Genomic DNA, 20,966 nt, shown 5'->3' on the forward strand with positions numbered 1-20,966 from the left:
ATGGTTGTAATCTAAACATGAGAAGCTTAAGTTTAGGAAATGGTTAGACTATAACTTGCTAAAACCATGAAGATTTTGGTCACAGATGAAAATAATGAACATTGGAAATGAATGCCATTTAAATAAAATGCTATATGTAAGCCAGGGGTCAGCAAAGTCAGCCTGTGACCTGTTTGGTTTGGTTTGGTGCAACCCTGGGTTAAAAATGGTTTTTTAGGCTTGTATAGGATTAAAAAAAAAAAAACTCACAAAAAAATGTAGGCAGCCCAGCATAAGATACTACCCTTCACAGAAATGTTTGCTGACCCCAGAACTGCACTCCAGCCTGGGTGATAGGCTGTGTCTCAAAAATAGAAGTTTAGTTCTAGGTTCAAATTAAGTGGTCTACCTGACAGGAAGCTCTGAAATTAGAAGTAATTTTAAAGCATACTTTACATCTCTAGTCAAAGTAAGGGCAAGATAAAACTTGTTAGTAAAACATGTTTTGTTATTTTCTGAATATGTAGCCAGCAACATAAAATATATTCTGAAAGCTGTTAAGGGGTGTATAATGTGTTACAGAAATACCATGATTATAGTTTAGTATTTCACATTTAGTGACATTTTCAGATCCCTTTGTGTAAGTCCTTTGTGTTGTGCAAAGAGATTTTTCCATGAGATGAGAATTATGAACATTTTATATAGGTAAACTCCATAGGTTGGACTGGGGCAGAACTTAATGGTTCCTGGAAAGTGCCCCCCCCCCTTTTTTTTTTTAAGAGGTTAGAATGCCCATTTGGACAGAATTTAGCTTTTGTGCTATTGATTACTTCTGTACTAAACTGGTAGCCAGTTGTTCACTTCTAAATGGAAGGGAAAAAATTACCCACACAAGTTAGAAAATGATTTGCCAAATTATTTTTTTGAGTTAGTATGTATGTACTGTTTTAAATCAGTAATGTTTGTTCCTTTTGCTGCCCATTTGGGAGTATGTGGCAATTCCTAGTGCTCTTGTATGACATTACTCTTCCTGAGACTTGTATATGCAAGAAAGTATATATATAAAAGATAAATGGTGGTAACTTATCTGAGTTCTGATTCATTATGGACTTTTAGAAATCTAGATAATTGGTTCATACTAGGTGCTCAATTACTCTGACCTTGTGTGGCTTTATTCCTTAAATAGTTGCTTTAGGCGTTACTGGGTAGATGCATGGAAATTGAAGGGCTAATATTAAGGATTTTAATAATGCGTTACTGAGTAGGGAAAATGGGAAGTAGCTTATCTTTGGACAGTTGTATTGCTTTGCACTAATCACCTTGTTTGCAGTTGTAGCTGATTCAGTTCTAGATTTTAGGACCAAAAAGATCTCTAATTTAAAGAAACGGTTTTCATATACCTAGAATGAAGATTCTGTTTAAAGTGGTCTTGGTTAACTTGGTTCTTGACATTTTCCTAGATTTTTTTTGGATTGGGACTAAAATGTTCTATTAGCCAATGAATAACGTCCAAGTAAATTTTTGTTTTATTTTGGGAACTTTGCATATTGAATTCTTTGTGTTACACGTAACCCACAAAGAAATGTTGCTTCATATGGCAGCTGCACTCTGAGAGTACTAAGGTAAGCACGTGTTTAGACATTGTCAGAGTGCTCCGACTGCTGGGGTTCTTTTGGAAATAAATGGGCTGAAAATGTGTGGATTTTGTATTTTTCCCATTACATGACAACATGTTTAGGCCTTCATGATTGGTGAGCTAAACACATCTTTGTTTAGAGATAAGACAATTGATTTGTGTACTTACCTGAAAATTCAGAATTTTGTGTTTGTTTTTGAGACGAATCTCACTGTGTTGCCCAGGCTGGAGTGCAGTGGCGCTATCTCGGCTCACTGCATCCTCCGCCTCCCGGGTTCAAGCCATTCTCCTGACTCAGCCTTCTGAGTAGCTAGGATTACAGGCGCCCACCACCACGCCCTGCTAATTTTTTGTATTTTTAGTAGAGACGGGGTTTCACTATGTTGGCCAGGCTGGTCTCGAACTCCTGACCTCAGGTGATCCACCTGCCTCGACCTCCCAAAGTGCTGGGATTACAGGCATGAGCCACCGTGCCTGGCTGTTTTGTTTTTTGAGACAGGGTCTCGCTCTGTTGCCCAGGCTAGAGTGCAGTGGCATGATCTTGGCTCATTGCAACCTCTGCCTCCTGCGTTCAAGCAGTTCTCATCCTTCAGCCTCCCAAGTAGCTGGGACTAAAGGCGTGCACTACCATGCCCAGATAATTTTTGTATTTTTGGTAGAGCGGGGGTTTCAGCATGTTAGCCAGGCTGCTCTGGAATTCCTGGCTTTAGGTGATCCACCCATTTCAACCTCCCAAAGTGCTGGGATTACAGGCATTGGCCACCAAACCTGATCAATATTCAGAATTTCTAATGAAACTTCCACTTTTTTAATAAAAAGAACTTTTCATTAACAACTACAGATAATTTGGTTTTAATTTGATTTTGTGTTCTAAGCTTTGTAGTATATTTCTTGCATATTTGCCAAGCCTTTACTTAGGTGCTAAAGCCTAAATCAGGATCTTCTGAAAAATGTATGGGAAGCCTGGATTGGATAAAGCTTTTCTTAAGGCAGATGTTCATTGGTCACTATTCACAGGCAAATCAATATATGTGGCAGGGATATTGTGTGTGCTTCAGACCTCTGTATTTTGTTCATAACAGTATACGTTGAAGATGGAGCGGCACTTAGTCACAGTATATCAACAAAATTCAGTAGATTTTGTTGATACACAATCCAGTATTAACAATTGGACTGACCTCTCTAGCATTCCAGTCAAATGCTAGAGCTGGAAGTCATGTTGAATTAAATACTTTGTATGCTGAGTACTTCTAAGTGAAAATACAAACAACAGGAGAGGTTCTCTTCAGGAGGAAATTGACAGTTTATTAAGAGAAAACTTCCAATAAATCGTTTATTGAAGAATTTAACCCGCACTTCTCAGTTACGGGAGAGCATGGATGTTTCCTTTTTTCAAAGTCATCAATCTCTTGCTACTTAGGGTTATTAAACCTTAAAAATAACTGCAGATTTTTAGATGAAAAATTTTGACTTGAAGATTGCAGCTGTAGCTGATGAAATGACTTACTGATTATCCTTGCAAATTATTTTAATCTCACAAGCAGGTTAAAAGTGGGTGTAATTCTTTTTAAGCCATCTCTACAGCTACTCTGAAAGCTACTCTGCCAAAGACAGATTAGAGGCTGTAAACTAAAGAGACTGAAGTGTTTACAGGAAGGCAAAGGAATCCAGTCAATTTAAGTATGAGAGTTGGGGAAAAAAAAAAAACTTCGGAAACGTGTTGTAAAAAGAAGGAAATGCTCTGTGTTACTAATTTTCATCCAATTTTGTAAGTGTTTTTACAGTTTTTCTAACTAGTGAAAATGCCCTGAGGGTGAGTGGGTGTTCTGCCCTTACTTGAAGTGTTTCTTTGGGTCCTATTACCTATAGGTGGTAAAACACCTGAAATTGGAAGGTATCTTGAACCTCACCTGTCATAGTCTTGCATAGGCACTGCCAAAGTCTCTTGATGGAAGAATTCCTTAAAGTTGTGGAACTTGAAAAGAGGCCTGAATTGACCTAAAGGGACCCTTTGGCAGCATATGATAGGTTTGTATCTTAGTGAGGTGATGGAAGTCTCAGAGGAGCCAACTTTAGAATAGTTTTGACACTTGCAAAGAAGTGACCACTAGCAAAGTATGGAGCCAATTACCACAGAATGAAGGAAAGGCACTTATTTGTGTTTCAACAGCTCAGCAACAAAATTGAGTTAAATACAGCCTTAGTTCCTTTTTGTTTAAGAAATAGCCTTTATTTTTAGAAAAAGTCAAGTAAATTGGGTGGAGTTCTAGATATTTCAGTTAAAGAAGAGGGAAGAGCATATTTTCTGGTTACTTCCTGTTCAAAAGAGAATGTTTTTATTAATGACTTAAAATACTCCATTTACCAGTTTACTTCAAATAGTTCTTTTCAAGGAGTGGTACTTCCTTTTTCGTGGCCTACCTGTGCCTTATAGGATTTAGATTAGTTGGGTAGGTAAGTTAGCAAATTCAAGAGTGCCAGGTTTGTCCTAGTGTTAATTTGTTTTTAAATTTATCTGGTTTTTTAGGTTGATTTCTGAAGAAACAAGAATGAACTAGAACTTCAGAAGTATGGAAACACCAGTTTTGGGTTGCCTCATAAAAATAACTTTTTTTGGTCTGAGTTTATTTCAAAGGTTTTTTGGAGACTTCAAAGATTTGTACAGAATCACAGTTACAGTCAACTACAGTGAGAATCCCAATTGATGTAAACTTGTACAGTATTTGCATAGAATGGAATTCGAGAGTATTTAAAAGTTATGCTTTGAAACTAGACTGGTGTAAGGTATTCGTTGTGTGAATTCCATTGTTATTTAACCTTTGTATCTGTTTCCTCATCTGTGAGGTGGTAAGAACTGATTTACAGTCCTTAAAAACTCTGTGCACTAAGTAGTGTTATTGATTATAATTAACAATTCCTATTAGAGTAGGAATTGGCGAAAATTGGCTTATTATATATATATATATATATTTTTTTTTTTTTTTTTTTTGAGACGGAGTCTGGCCCTGTCACCCAGGCTGGAGTGCAGTGGCGCGATCTCGGCTCACTGCAAGCTCCGCCTCCCGGGTTCACGCCATTCTCCTGCCTCAGCCTCCCGAGTAGCTGGGACTACAGGCGCCCACAACCGCGCCCGGCTAATTTTTTGTATTTTTAGTAGAGACGGGGTTTCACCGTGGTCTCGATCTCCTGACCTTGTGATCCGCCCGCCTTGGCCTCCCAAAGTGCTGGGATTACAGGCGTGAGCCACCGCGCCCGGCTATATTTTTTTTTTTATTTCGAGACAGAGTCTCATTCTGTCATCCAGGCTGGAGTGCAGTGGCACGTTCGTGGCTCACTGCAACCTCTGCCTCCCGGGTTCAAGTGATTCTCCTGTCTCAGCCTCCTGAGTAGTTGGGATTACAGGCATGTGCCACTACACGCAGCTAATTTATTATTATTATTATTTGTAATAGAGATGGGGTTTCACTGTGTTGGCCAAGCTAGTCTCGAACTCCTGACCTCAAGTGATCCACCTGCCTCGGCCTCCCAAAGTGGTGGGATTACAGGTGTGAGCCACCACGCCTGGCCTATACATAAATTGGATTTCAAAGACATTACCTTAACTACTACCTTAACGCTCCCATCCCCACATCACTTGATTGTATCATGTGCTTTGCCTTTTGGTCTGACAGAAGCACTAAGGGTCAATGCGAGTGCCAAACACAGAAGGCAGAGGGCAAAAGAAACATGGGCCAGGGCCACAAAGAAAGTAGTCAGCAGTATCTGTTTCTAGACCCAGTGTCCCAGGTCTTTGAAAAGGAATTGGTAATATTTTATTGAGTATCCAATTACAAGAGTAGTGAATAGGTGTGATTAAAAGAATGCAAAACTTGAATTAAACTATGGCTAGAGATAACCATGGTTAGCATTTTGATGTATAGTCTTTACTATTTTTTGCATTGATTTACAAAAGTGAAATGATTCTATTCAGGCTTTCTTTCCTTTTTATTTTTTTCCAGATGTCATTACAAATATTCAGCCTTTTGTAAATCACCATTTCCATGTCAAATATTGATATGCCTTTTTTTTTTTTTTTTTTTTTTAAAAAGAGACAGGGTGTTCCAGGCATAGTGGCTCACTCCTTTAATCCCAGCACTTTGAGAGGCCGAGGCGGGTGAATCACGAGGTCAGGAGTTTGAGGCCAGCCTGGCCAACATGGTAAAACCCCGTCTCTACTAAAAATACAAAAATTAGCCGGGCATGGTCGCGGGCACCTGTAATCCCAGTTACTCGGGAGGCTGAGTTAGGAGAATTGCTTGAACCCGGGAAGTGGAGGTTGCAGTAAGCCAAAATCATGCCACTGTACTCTAGCCTGGGCGACGGAGCAAGGTTATGTCTCAAAAAAAAAAAAAGACGGTCTCACTCTTGCCCAAGTGATCCTCCTGCCTCCGCCTCCCAGGTAGCTGGGACTACAGGCATAAGGCACCATACCCAGCTAAAAAAAAAAAAAAAAAATTACAAAAATGGGGTCTTGCTATGTTGTTGCCTAGGCTGATCTTGAACTGGCTTTAAGTGATCCTCCGGCCCTGGCCACCTGAAGAGCTGGGAATATAGGCATGAGCCACTGCACCCAGTCTTTCTTATACTAAAAACAAAACAAAAACTGCACAGAATGCTTTTTATAAATTCTAAGATACATCCCAAATTTCAGGCATATTAATATGTTAAAAAAATTGTGCATCATAGATATCAGTGGCATATTATAGTTTTATTGGCATTTTTTTCTACTTAGAACATAAACTAATGAGATGTCTTAAAACTGGTGGAGTCTTAGATTCCTTGAAATTCAGTGTTTCATTGTACAGATATGTCATGATTTAACCAGGTCTCTACCAAAGGGAATTTAAGGCTTTTCCCCCTCACTTCCTGCCCCTCACCATTTTATAAAATCAAATGCTGTTGAGGAATCCTATATTCAATTTAATATAATTATACTGTTCTTGCGCTATAGTGTAGGAGTGGAGTTGCTTATTCAGATTTTATTGAAGATTGCCCATCTGCCCTCCACAAAGGGGCCAACTTACACTCCTGATTTTTATTTATTTTTATTTTCATTTCTATTTTATTTTATTTTATTTTTTTGAGATAGAGTCTTACTCTGTTGCCCAGGATGGAGTGCAGTGGTACAATCTTGGCTCACTGCAACCTCCACCTCCCAGGTTCAAGTGATTCTTATGCCTCAGCCTCCTGAGTAGCTGGGATTACAGGCGCTCACCACCATGCCCAGCTAATTTTTTTTTTTTTTTTTTTTTTTAAGTAGAGACAGGGTTTCTCCATGTTGGCCAGACTGGTCTCGAACTCCTGATCTCAAGTGATCCGCCCATCTCGGCCTCCCAAAGTCCTGGGATTACAGTCATGAGCCACCATGCCTGACCTGTTGCAAGTATTTGCGTGTGTGTGTGAGAGAGCGAGAGAGAAAGAGAGAGAGTTTTGCAAGACTTTAATTTTAATCTATTTTGGAAATTCATTCTAATTAGGCTGTAATGTAATGATCCAATTTGTTTCCATCAGCCAGCAGATTGATTGAATTGCTTATCTTTTTCTAGGGTGGGAGGAAGACTCTCCTATCTCTTGAGAGGTGCTTTACTCATGAGGGTTGACCTGACAGCCTAAAGGTAGATAATGTGAACTTCCATGAGTCCTGCAAGTTAGGAAGAGGAAAACATGCCTCCTTTGGAGGGCTTGAGTGGTGCTATTGGGACAGGTGACAACTGCATTAGATGACTAAAAAGAGTAGAACCTGGTGGAGAAAAACCAAGAATCGTACACGGGGAGCTGACTATAATAGAATGTGTCTAGTTTGGCATTGCTTTCACAGGTCTCAGGGGATTGGTGAATTCATGCTGAAGCTGAAAGGCTATTAATGGAAGCTGAAAAATTGGGACAATGTGAAGAGAAGAAGGAAGATAAAAAAACTAACACTAGTTTAATTTTCCTCTTGCCTATAAGGTAGATAGAAACTCAGAAAATAAAATCTCTGGCTTCAGGGAAAGAGGGGTCCTTCAAAGATATTCATGGTGAAGATCTCACAGTTGATGGTGACGATTTCCATGAATTCATTAAGAATGAACTGAAGGGCTAGGCATGGTGGCTCACACCTGGAATCCCAGGACTTGAGGAGGCCAAGGCAGGCAAATCACTTGAGTTTAGGAGTTTGAGACCAGCCTGAACAACACTCCGAAACCGTATCTCTACAAAAAATACAAAAATTAGCTGGGCTTTACTCTCAAACCACAACTAAATACAGAAGCAACGTCTGTGACCAGATAGTGGATGTCGGGAGGTGTTTCCCCACATACCAAGCAGTGGACGTCATCTTATTGTCCTCTAATTCAGTGCCAACACTATTCTGGGTATTGGGAATCCAGAGATAGTGTCAGATCCCACAAGTTCCAGGCTCAGTCCCCGACTGCTCCATCCCTACCAGTTGTAAGTCCAGCCCCTGGAACTTCTGACCGATCAGCTTCAAGTTGAGGTTCCCACAGCCCCCTCTTTGGGTTTAATTTACTGGAGCAGCTCACAGAACTCAGGGAAACAACCTTTATTGGTTTATTCCAAAGGATACAGATAAAGAGATACATAGTGCAAGGAATGGGGGAAGGGGCATGGAACTTCCATGCACCGCCTTTCAGGAATCTCCACATGTTCAGCTATCTGGATTCTCTCTGAATCCAGTCCTCTTGGATTTTGTTTTTTGTTGTTGTTTTTTAAGACAGTCTTGCCCTGTCGCCCAGGCTGGAGTGCAGTGGCATGATCTTGGCTCACTGCAACCTCTGCCTCCTGAGTTCAAGCGACTCTCTTGCCCCAGCCTTCCAAGTAACCGAGATTATAGGCATGTGCCACCATGCTTGGTTAATTTTTGTATTTTTAGTGGAAATGGGATTTTCGCCATATTAGCCAGGCTGGTCTCAAACTCCTGGCCTGGAGTCATCCACCTACCTCGGCCTCCCAAAGTGCTGGGATTACAGGTGTGAGCCAACCGTGCCTGGCCCTCTTGGGTTTTTATGGAAGCTTCATGACATCAGCATTCCTTCTCCCAGAGTATGGGTAGGACTGTCTCATGGGAGGGTCTTAAGACCCACAATTGGAAACGCAGGGGAATGTTAGAGTGAAAGGAGGGTAGGAAAAGGTCAGAGGCCAGCCCCTGAGGCCTGACACACCCAACATAGCAAAAAACTAAGGAGGGCTATGGGAGTTACTGTTATGGGACAGGAGTCCCCATCCAGACACCAAGAGGGGATTCTTGGATTTTGAGCAAGAAAGAATTTGAGGTGAATCCATAAAGTAAAGTGAAAGTTAAGTTTATTAAGAAAGTAAAGAAATAAAAGAATGGCTACTCCATAGAGCAGCGGCATGGGCTGCTCAATTGAGTATACTTACAGTTTTTGTTGTTGTTTTGAAACAGAGTCTCACTCTGTTGACCAGGCTGGAGTGCAATGGTGCAATCTCGGCTCACTGCAACCTCCGCCTCCCGGTTCTAAGTGATTCTCGTGTCTACAGGCACATGCCACTATGCCTGGCTAATTTTGAATTTTTAGTAGTGATGGGGTTTCACCATGTTAGCCAGGCTGATGTGGAACTCCTGACACCTCAGGTGATCCACCCACCTCTGCCTCCCAAAATGCGTGAGTCACCATGCATGACCTGAGTTATTTCTTGATTATATGCTAAACAAGAGGTGAATTATTCATGAGTTTTCCAGGAAAGGGGTGGGCAATTCCCAGAGCTGTGAGTTTCTCCTCCTTTTAAAACCTATAGGGTAACTTTCTGATGTTGCCATGGCATTTGTAAACTGTTGTGGAGGGAGCGTCTGTTAGCATGCTAATGCATTATAATTAGCATATAATGAGCAGTGAGGATGACCAGAGGTCACTTTCATCACCATCTTGGTTTTGGTGGGTTTTGTCTGGCTTCTTTACCACAACCTCTTTTATCAGCAGGGCCTTTGTGACTTTTACCTTATGCCAACCTATCTCATCCTGTGACTAAGAATGCCTAATCTCCTGGGAATGCAGCCCAGTAGGTCTCAGCCTTATTTTACCCAGCCTCTATTCAAGATGGAGTCACTGTGGTTCAAACACCTCTGACATCATGAGCCAGCAACCGTGGATGGAAACCAATATATATCATTATAAGACCACAAAATTACTGACAATTTTCCTGAGGAATGAAAGCCTGGCTGTATGTTGGTGAGTATCACCTAGACCTGGTGAACCCAGCAACTTGGTTTGGGGTTTTTACTAGTGGTGGGAGGCAGCGGGGAGAAGGGCAGATTGTGAAAACCACTTGGGGCAATGGCAGAACAGAGTTACCCATCCTCTGTCATTCATGGAAAGAGGACACCGTATCTGGCAGACTGAGCTGCCAAAGACATGCTCAAATACGTCTTTAAAACCAGAAACACCCCTCCATGCATCACAGTGGTGCTGTCAACAAATGGGAGAGAATGGGGTTTGGGAAGGAAAATGAATGAATGCAAACAATTGTTCCAATAAGGAGGAAATGGGCACAGATGAGCTGGCTTCTGGAATAGAAAGAATAAGACAAAGCAGTGGCAGGTGATGCTGCTGCAAAAAGAAAATCAGTCTAAGCCAAAGGGAAAAGCCAAGCTGGGAACTGCATCAGGCAAACCTGCCTCCCATTTTATTCCCCTCCTCCCCCCAAAAAACTGCATACTTTCCTCACAATTTGCCTACGAGGACTTCAAGATCTTTACTCTAAAACAGTTCTGTTGAATTTCACCATAGCTGATCTTCACAGGCGTGGGACAAAGAATAGACAGAACTCAGAGTCATCCCTCTGTTCACCTGAGCTACCTCCTTCTCACATGTAAATTATGTTTTTAGTAAAAGGTTGATCAAAACCCCAAAAGAATGCAACCTTTTGTCTCTTATTTACCTATGACCTGGAAACCCCCACTTTGAGTTATCCTGCCTTTCCAGACCCAACCAATGTACATCTCACATATGTTGATTGATGTCTTATGTCTCCCTAAAATGTGTAAAACCAAGCTGTGCCTTAACCACTTTGGGCACATGTCCTCCGGACCTTCTGAGGCTGTGTCATGTGTTATTTGGCAAAACAAAAACTTTTTAAATTAATTGAGACCTTTCTCAGATACTTTTGGGTTTACGATGCTTACTTTTTTATTGGTAGCTACTATGGACCAGGCATGATGCTGGTGCTGGGAAACATTGCCAAAGTTCCTGCTTTCAAGTTGTCTGTAGTCCAACAGAGAAAGTAAGTATATGGAAATCATGCTGAGGAGGCCTCAGCATCCCTAGGAGTCTTTAAGAGTCAAGGAAGGATTCTTTAAAAAAAAATTTTTTTTTTTGGGGGGAAGACAAATGAAGACTGCAGTATCATATGAGACTTTAAGGGAAAGAAAAGGATGGGGAGGTTAAATGGGAGACTTGGTAAAATGGGGTATTGTAGACACAAGGGAGGGGAGGAGAAGAGTGACTGAGATGGATGAGAGGTAATCAAAAAGAAACCAAAGATAGGAAAAACCGGGTATTGTAAGAAAACAGTGAAGTTAGCTCCCATTGCCAAAAGATAATAGGTTGTTCTGCTTCTGAGGAGGTGGCCTTATCTGTCACGGTTTGTGCCAGTCAAGGGCATGTCCTGGGTGCAGCAAGCTACAGTGATGCTGAGAGGAAAGGAACCACTGGGGGTGCCGCACAATAATAGCTAAATAGAGTGGAATAGAAATAGAAAGGAAGGAACTTTTCAAAAAAAGCCTGAGAAAACTATAGGTGTTAAGTTTGGAATTGCAGGAAACAAGGACATATCAAGAGTTTCAACCCGAAGAAGCAGAGCAACTGTCCATCACTCAATTTCTAGAGCTCTGAGGGAAATCTGGAAAACCTAAAGCCCAAGAACAGTTATTTCTACAGGACTGGGGTATGTATGGACAAGTTTCTAGTTCCGCACATTAGGGAAGAAGTACACATTTGCAACAAGTACTTTGTTAAATGAAAATCCAGAGGATGATGGAGAAACCATCTCAGTTCCAATGTTCATGTGGGAAGGGGTAGGGGGTAGACCCTAGGCTTGACAGGAATTTAAGGAAAAGTTTTTTGGATCTTTTATCTTGTTCTTTAGGGAAGAGCACTATTAGCAGTTTAGACCGAGACTTTTCTCCACTAGTTAGGCAAAACTGCCTAAGGTGAAGAGACAGAGGCAGCAATGGGCCAGGGAGGGTGGCAAGCCAGGGGCCACAGTTTTAAAGAGCAAAACGTGGATCATGTTCCAAGTCCATGCTGTGGAAAAGAGAGTTATCTTCCAGGCTGAACTTGAGCTGGCAGAGGACCAGCTCAAAATCTTCTCGGGAATTGAAAGCTGTGCCTTTGGGAACAGGGGACAGACAACTTCTGAGGACAACCTTGGAGTCTGGGGTCTTAGACCCTGAGACAGCCCTGGTCCTAAAGGCAGGGCCTGCTGCAACAAAAAGAGGAAACAAGGGGTCAGAGAGCCTTTGGACCAGCCCTTTACAAGACACCCGACCTTCAGAGGGGGAGGCTGGGTTGCCCAAGGTACTATGGTACTATGGTGAGTTTACGGTAGGTCTTCACTATCCAGATGCCCTTGATTTGCTGGAAGAGGATGAAGCCAAAATAAAACAATAATCCAGCAAAACTAGGAAAAAGGCACATTCTTTTTTTTTTTTTTTTTTTTTTAAAAAAAACAAAAACAAAAACAGAGTCTTGCTCTGTTGCTCAGGCTGGAGTGCAGTGGCGGGATCTCGGCTCACTGCAAGCCCCACCTCCCGGGTTCATGCCATTCTCCTGCCTCAGCCTCCTGAGTAGCTGGGACTACAGGTACCTGCCATCATGCCCTATTTTTTTTTTTTTTTTTGTATTTTTAGTAGAGACAGGGTTTCACCATGTTAACCCGGATGGTCTTGATCTCCTGACCTTGTGATCCGCCTGCCTCGGCTGGGATTACAGGCGTGAGCCACCGCACCCAGCTGGAAAAAGGTACATTCTTAGACTTCTACAAATAAGACCAGTCATGATCACCTTGGGGGCCCTTTTACATTGGTGTTTACCAGTGTCTTTTATGTCTTCATCTGTAGAACTACGTTGATTTGTTTTGAAGGCTCTTAATAATCTAGGAGCCATCTAGAGCTGTGCTCTCCAATACAGTAGCCAGTAGCCATGTGTGGTGATTTAAATTTACAATCAAAATTTAATTCCTCAGTCAGGCTAAACACATTCCAAGTGATTAACAGCCAATGTGCCTAGTGTCTAATGTATTGGACAGTGAGTGCAGAGGTAGAACATTTCCATCATCTCAGGAAGTTCTGTCGAACAGTACTGATCTGTTGTGTACAGCCTGCTGTGTAGCGGGTGCTTTAGAAATAGTCATTGCATGAATGGTCCTCTAGACTGTATGCCACTACTAAGAGCTGTGGTTTCTACTCTCCTCCTCATTTCCCTTTCTGGCCAGCATACCAAGAAATTTACTAGGAATTCACATTGGAGTCTAGGTCCACACAGTGAAGGATGTCATCTTAAGGCCCTGGGAAAGGCAAGATGAGGCATCTGGGTGAAGACCAACTCCCAGTTCCTAAGACTCCCCCAGAGCTGGCTTGACTGTCCTCTAGCTGCAGCCAGACTGATGGCGGTACCCAGAGATGACAGCCGCTGGAGCAGGGGCCGGGGGAATTGGGACAGGCTGTGCTGGTTGGGGGCACACTGACTTTAAAGCTCCAAGCCTCACCACTCAGAGCATGAGGGAGTCACACCTCATCTTTAACTGATCCAGAGTCAGCTTATCACCATAGGAGAAGGTGAGTGGGTGAAGAGAACTTGAGGGGAAAACAGAAAGGGAGATGTGCTGAGGCTCCAGTTCTTCCAGAGAGTCAGTGAGAGGCACCTCATGTGAGGGGAGGTCATCTATGTTGGAGGGTAAGTAGCCATCGTGGGTGGGAAGGTTGCCCGCTGGGAGCACCGTCCAGGGACTGGCTGGGTTTTCTGGCTTTGGGTAGGAACCCCTGCTCTCCAGCACCTTGTACAGATCCACCAGTTGTCTGCTCTCAGCTGGGAGAGCTCTTGGAGGTGGTGGGCTTGAGGCACTGTGCATCATGTCTTTCTCTGAGGCCTGGTGACCTTGGATTCCTTTTCCCCTTTGTGGCCAGTTGGAGCAGTGGGGACGTCTGACAATTGGGGTCACTTGATGAAGGACTTCACTGATGACCAGGGGTTCAGGATCTTCAGGCATGGACCAGTCTATCAGGAGCCTGTCCAAGGGCAGCTGTGTCTTCTCCTGAGCAAAAGGAGGAGGAAGAGGCTCACACTGCTGTAGAAGCGACCTTAACAACCTATTTCTCCAGGGTTCCCAAAGGCCTCACAACCTGCACTGTCGCCTCAGCCCCGGCTGCAACATGGTGGGCACTGGAGTTTGCGAGGTAAGAGAAATAGTTAACATTGTTGGGGAGGCAGAGGGGCAGGAGCCGGAGACTCCTCTCAACCCCCAGCCAGTGAGTGATTCACTACCCTGCTCAACCTTCAACCTGTCTCTCTCTTTTCTCTTTTCTTTTCTTTTCTTTTCTTTCTTTCTCTGTCTCTCTCTCTCTCTTTCTGTCTTCTTTTTTTTTTTTTTTTTTTGAGACCAAGTCTCCTTCTGTCACCCAGGCTCGAGCTCAGTGGCCCAATCTTGGCTCCCTGTAACCTCCACCTCCCAGGTTCAAGCAATTCTCTTGCCTCAGCCTCCCGAGTGGCTGGGATTATAGGTGTGTGCCACCACGCCTGGCTAATTGTATATTTTTGGTAGAGACAGGGTTTCACCATGTTGGCCAGGCTGGTCTCAAACTCCTGACCTCAAGTGATCTGCCCACCTCGGCCTCCCAAAGTGCTGGGATTACAGGCATGAGCCACCACGCCTAGCCCCATTTCTAATGTGAACCAAGCTGTACTATCTGCTTTTCCTCAAGGACAGAGGTCACTGGATATGCAAAGGAAAGGCTGAGACTGCTTCTGTCTTGGGGAAGAGGCAATGAAGCCTTTAGGGTCACACTAAACAGGTGATGAAGGGACACAAGAGCTGAGTCCTGAGAGACGTGTGGTATTTTCCAGGTAGGGAGGTGCTGGCAAGGAGGACTGGTGTATTTTGGAACCTGCTAGTTATTTCTTATGACTGGTAACCCGAGACTTCAGAAATAGGAGGCGGTCACATCACACAGGGCCTTTTAAGTGACACAAGGGTGTTTGTGCCTTGAGAGAACTACTGAAAGGTTTCAGGCAAGGTAGTATTCCTTGTCAGATCTGCTTTTAAGAAAGACAACTTTGGAGTAACATTTTTAGAAGAAATTTTCATCTTTTTTTTTGCCTTTAGCTAATTGTGTTTGTAACAGACAAAATTAGCTTATACTTTTTAAAATTAATTAATTATCTCACTTATTTTCTCTTAGCATTCTGCCAGTGACCAGCTCTTCAATGTCCTATCTCTTTCCTTTCCGAACTTGCTGCCAATTCCTGAGTCCAAGTCCTTGGCACTTTCCTATTAACACTTTTTAAAAACTGGGCTTTAATTGGGGTCTCTTTGCCTCCTAGAAACAATCCTACACACTGGTTGTCTGATCTTTCCCAAGCAGAGGTCCAGAGCCTCTACTGACTTGGCTTCCATGTACAGTCAAGATTCCAGCATTGGCCTGGCAATTGGTTCCTGCCCTTCCTCCACCTCCCTGTCTTTCTCTTCAGAAGCTGCTCTTTCAGCCACTGTCCCAGTCTTACTAATCACGCCCTTCTCTCAGTGCCCCACACACTTTTGCTTCCACCGCCAGCCTTCACCCTGCTTGTGTGTGCCTCCCACTGTCCCATGCTTGGTGCCTTCTCCTTCCATGAGGCCCCTGGTGACTGTTCCTTCCCCTGGATGCCTATTCAATGAAGAAACCACTGTTAGGTTCTTGGCATGTGATGTTTTGTGCTGTCACTTTTTTTAAATGTCTGTAAGCTATGTGTGCACAGGGACCATGTCTTACAGGAGGAGTAGGATGACAAAAAATAGCCGTGGGACAAGGCACACCCTGGGGACTAGTCCCAACTCTGACACCATATCCTGGGGAAAACCAGTCTACAGTGGTCTACTGAGGCCTCTCTAGGGCCTCAGTTCTCCGATTTGTCCAATGACAAGTTGTGCAAGAGGGGTTTGGTCTGGATCTTCTTCTGACATCCCCTCCCTTGCCTTGGACATGGCAAGTGTCAGGAAAGTGAACAATGGCAGTGTCTCAGAACAGATTTCCACAAAGGGCCCTGCCAAGCTAGAGGATGTGTGTATGTGTTTCACTTTAGGGAAGCTGCTCTTTTCTGATCACTACCCAAACTGGCCCTGGCATGTTGGTCTGGCTCGGAACACAGCTGGCAGCTCTGGGAAGCTGAGCTGCCAAAGTGCTGCTACCACAGATGTGGGAGAGAGTACACCCTGTGTGGAAATGGCTTGTCGTTTTCACAAGGTGAGGTGTTTGCTCTGCTGTCAGGAGAGCAACAGCAACACTGAGAGGCCGCTTCTCACGGCTTTTACAAAGCGGGCCCTCTGGCTGCCAAGTCCTCGGGGGCAGGCCTCTTAAACCACTATCAGTTCAGGAACCTCATGGACACTATTTTAAGCTTTTACAAGTTGGATAACACTCCAGCAATCCCCTTTATGATTTGGCCTTTTCCTTCAGAGCTTTAGGGCACATGGTTTTGTAGCCATATCTTAAGAAACAGTAGGCGAGGGAAGGCCTGAGAGCTCAAAGCACATTTGCTAGAAGGGGAGGACACACTATTGTGTTTCTGTTGTCTGCCTCTGCCTAGCACCCAGAGAGCAGTTTGCTTTCTAAAAACAGTCCACCTCCTTCAAGGGTCAAGCCACATGGGGTTCTAAGGCCATCTCAAGGCCTTCATCCTGGAGGCCATATTTAAGCTGCTTAATTTAAAAAATTTTCTAATTCACTGGTTATTTTTGCAAAAAAATTATATGCACATAGTGTTCTTAAGACATTCTAGGCCAGGTGTGGTGGCTCATGCCTGTAATCCCAACACTTTGGGAGACTGAGGCAGGTGGATCACTTGAGGTCAGCAGTTCAAGACCAGCCTGGCCAACATGGTGAAACCCCATCTTTACTAAAAATACAAAAATTGGCTGGGCGTGGTGGCAGGTGCCTGTAATCTCAGCTACTTGGGAGGCTGAGGCAGGAGAATCGCTTGGACCTGGGAGGCGTAGGTTGCACTGAGCCGAGATCATACCATTGCATTTCAGCTTGGGCAACAGAGCAAGACTCTGTGTCAAAAAAGAAAAAAAAGATATCTAAAAGTTCAAAGGGACTATGTAATGAAAATTAAGTGGCTCTCATACTCTCCACCCTCTCCCTGGAGGCAACCACCATTCTCTGTTTCATATGTATCATAGTGGGCTTCCAGAAATATCCTGTGCCCATGCTGCAGATGTATGAGTGTATATAAAATCGCCCTCATTTTTATATAAATGAACCCACTTTAGACAATTGTGATAAATATTGCTCTTTTTACTTTTAAGTATCTTGGAGATCTTTAGGCACATATAGATCTATCTCATTTTTTAAGTATTTGCCTAATACCCTATTGTACAGATGTACCCAAAATGTTTAATTTGTCCCCGGTGCACTTTTACATTCTGCTCAAGTTTTTGCTTCTATTTATAATGCTTCAATGAACGCGCTTATGCTACACAACTTTGGGCATATGTATACCAATTTCTATCACCTTCCTTCTGTCTTACTTTCTCTAATAAATCTCTTCAGCTCAGAGGTGTAGACTGCTAGAAACACTCTCCTCATCCCGTGTTTAAAGATCCTTTAAAATGTATAATGCAATGATGAGCAGCACATCCTACTTGGATATGAGTCCAGGATCCACCATTTACTCGCTGACTAACATTGGGCAAGTTAGTCCTCTGTGCCTCAGTTTCCTCATGTGGAAAATGAAGATAATAATCATACAACCTCATGCCAGGCATGGTGGCTCACGCCTATAATCCCAGCACTTTGGGAGGCCGAGGCGGGCGGATCACGAGGTCAGGAGATCGAGACCATCCTGTCCAACATGGTGAAAACCCATCTCTACTAAAAATACAAAAAAAAAATTTAGCCAGGCGTGGTGGCGGGCGCCTGTAGTCCCAGCTACTCGGGAAGCTGAGGCAGGAGAATGGCGTGAACCCGGAAGGCGGAGCTTGCAGTGAGCCGAGATTGCACCACTGCACTCTGTTGCTCTGGGCAACAGAGCAAGACTCTGTCTCAAAAAAAAAAAAAAATCATATGACCTCATAAAGATGTTTATGGGTTAAATGTTAACATATGAAAATGTTTTCAAAAGTTCCTGGTACATATAAGGTAATATATCTAAATTATAATAATGTGTAATATAATTATATAATTATTATATGACAGAATATATAAAATATATAAATATATAACCTGTACATTATATATCTAAAATAGTGATAACAGCAGTTTGTGTATATATATATATATATAAAAATATATATATATGTGTGTGTATATATGTATATACACACACACAAACTGCTGTTACTGTCACTATTTTTGCTGTTGTAACTTAATAGGGATGAAATCCCTCAGAAGAGACTTAAATTATGGGTCTTCTTGGGAAGAAAGTGAATGATCTTTGTCTTATATGACCCATGTGCTTTACATGGCATCTTATTTAATCCTCACGGTGGTAAGTAAGAATGACATTGTTTTATGAAGACTGAAACTTGGGCTCAGATAGCTGGGCAAGTTGCCCAAGAGTCACACACATAGTAAGTGGCAGAGGCAGGGGTGGCCTCCGGGCTTGATTTCAAAGGCACTAAACTGTAGTGACTTAAATTCCTGAGGAAGCTGTGGCTGGGATCCACTCTTTTTTTTTTTTTTTTTTTTTTTTTTTTTTTTTTTTTTTTTTTGAGCAGAGGCTGGGACTATGGACCACTGGCTTCTGGCCTGAGGAAGGGTGTGGATGACAGAACATACTTGGTAGTTGGAGAGAAGCATCTTGCCCGAGAAATGTTGTAAAGTCTTGGAAAGGAAGCCTGGAGCTGTCAAAGCCCCAGGCGATGGGAGGAATATTGGCTTGCCACTTCTCTCTCCTATTTCTCCCCTTAAATGTAGTCTTCATATTCAGATGCTTTCAACTTCCAGACCCTCCACCAGGGATGGCCCATCTTGCCCACTGTGAGCTTTCTCACCTCTTTTCCTGGGCTGCAGCAGTTCCCTTCACTCTCTTTACTCTCCCCTCTCTCATCTGTCAGCTGATCAACCTCTCCTTTAAAACCTTTTCTTTGCACAATGGAATGATGTACTGGCTTCTTACCCAAACCAAAATAGTATGGGTTCTATTTATCTTTTCTATGCTTAGACAGGAAAAATCAAAATCTTCAATTCTCTTGAATTTTGGATGACTCAATGCTCAGGCTAGTACTCAACAAATGGCCAAAAAACAAAACAAAACAAAAAAAGCTTGCTTTCTTCTTTTGAAATAAGTTAGGTGAGAACAGGAGAGCAGTTTGGTGAGAAGGGGAATGTGAGGCATACTGAGGAATAAAAAGCTAGGGGGTTTTAATCTTATGATCATAAACTTCAGAAGATTCCTGTGCATGATTTCTCTTAAGTTCAGGAAGAAAAGTGAGAGTGATGACTCAGTGGTAGCTTAGCATGAATAACTTAAGCTCAATCATAGGATCTCAGCACCTAGGCTTCCTCGTAACTACAATGGAAAACTTAGATGTGGTGATCACTAGAACCCCACTGACTGACCACAGAGGAATTATACCTTACCTCTGCAGTGGGATATTTCTTAGTGCAAGTGCTATTTGCTGGATCTGGAATTTCTCTGCTACACCACTGAGGTCTGAGGGCCGCTAGGAAAACAGATAACCTATAGATAAAGAAAACAGTGACATTTTCTTAGGTGTGCACACAGTGGCATGGAAACACAGGTTCTCAGTGCAGTACCTTCAGTGTAAGGCTGCTTTTGTATGCAAATAAAATATAAACACTGAAAGACAAAGATGATTTATTTATCGTCCAAGGCTACAGTAGTTTTCTGTGAAATTACAACACAGTCACTTGGGGTTTGCTAAATAAACCATGGAACTTTTGATCAACCTAATATTTAGCAATCTATCACTATCCAGCTATGCATTCATTCAACAAATATTCATTGAACCCCTAATATGTGACCAGCACAATGCTACCTGCCGAGCATTGAAGATGACATGTTCCCTACCCTTACTATTTAGCTAATTACAATATTTACAAAGAGTTTGTAGTGACAGGTTAATTATGTGAACAGTTGAAAAAAAGACAGGATTCAAAAATGGTATAAATAGCTTGAACATAACCATGTTAAAAATGCCAAGAAAAAAGTATTTTAGGGAAATATCTGAAATATCTATTAACAGTGGTTGTATTTGGCAATAAGAGGAAATATAGGTCTTTTATGATGTAGAAGGAAAAATCCTAAAAAATTTCTTATAAACGTATGTGACTTATTTTTTTTTTTAAGTTCATGAACAATATGAAACATTTTGAAAGACTTGGCTTTGATAAGCTTTGATTTTTTTTTTTTAAAGTATGCTTTACAATTTGTCTAACCTTTTGAAGTAAGAGATGTGGCCATGTGACTAGGTTTTCTCCAGAGAAATATGAGCAGAAGTGTCTGTGATCTCATAGAGATCATGCAGATGAGGACAATGCCCAAGGGATGGTATGCCAAAAAGATGGAAGAAAACTGTGTCGCCAAATAACTGTGGAGCACAGCTGCCCACCAATCTGGATACCTTACCTCAGGGCCATTATATGGAAGATAAATAAAGTATTATTTAAGCCACTGCACTTTGGGTCCTCTTTTTTTTTTTTTTTTTTTTTTTTTTTTTTTAAGGCAGTTTAGCCTGCACTGTAACTGATCTTCACAATTTCCATGAAGAGGATGCATGTGATCCTAGTTGACTCCTTTTGAATTAAACTTTTTCAAAGTCTACCCAAAGAGAGCTTTGCTTTGAAGTATCTATCACACATTAGATCTTCAATAAATGTACAGCCTGTTAGACAAGTTCAATGGCTGGTAAAATGACTTTGAGTTAGTTTTATTTTGACCTTTTCTCTAACTTTACACAGCATTTGAAGAAAACTTTGTATTGAAAAACCAACTCATTAAAAATATTTTCTTTGAAAAATAATACATGTTTACTAAGGAAATTCTAGAAAATATAGTTAAACAAGAAAAACTAAAGTCACCTACAATTTTATCCCCAGATATAAACACCATTAATATTGTGGTTTAGGCTGGGCACA

The 20,966-nt window shown here is 42.2% G+C and overlaps 1 protein-coding gene and 1 long non-coding RNA gene across 3 annotated transcripts in view; one reads left to right on the plus strand and one right to left on the minus strand.

Moving 5' to 3' along the window:
• The first annotated feature begins 9,703 nt into the window (after positions 1 to 9,703).
• LOC114672106 (uncharacterized) lies at positions 9,704 to 11,558 on the plus strand. Its single transcript, XR_003722309.2, has 3 exons — positions 9,704 to 9,843; positions 10,811 to 10,894; positions 11,431 to 11,558. It is a non-coding gene; the product is annotated as an uncharacterized LOC114672106 (long non-coding RNA).
• A 1,260-nt stretch (positions 11,559 to 12,818) lies between these two features.
• The window catches only part of IL12RB2 (interleukin 12 receptor subunit beta 2), a 92,905-nt gene continuing 84,757 nt past the window's right edge, over positions 12,819 to 20,966 (minus strand). For both annotated transcript variants that reach the window (XM_015141978.3, XM_028832658.2), the window contains exons 15-16: positions 19,449 to 19,548; positions 12,819 to 13,924 (exon numbers count right to left, since the gene is read on the minus strand). In XM_015141978.3, the coding sequence (XP_014997464.1) occupies positions 13,382 to 13,924; positions 19,449 to 19,548 (643 nt within the window). In that variant the 3' untranslated portion in view covers positions 12,819 to 13,381. The remainder of the gene's footprint in view (positions 13,925 to 19,448; positions 19,549 to 20,966) is intronic.

Source organism: Macaca mulatta, chromosome 1 (genome assembly GCF_049350105.2).
Source record: "Macaca mulatta isolate MMU2019108-1 chromosome 1, T2T-MMU8v2.0, whole genome shotgun sequence".
Lineage (NCBI taxonomy): Eukaryota > Metazoa > Chordata > Mammalia > Primates > Cercopithecidae > Macaca > Macaca mulatta.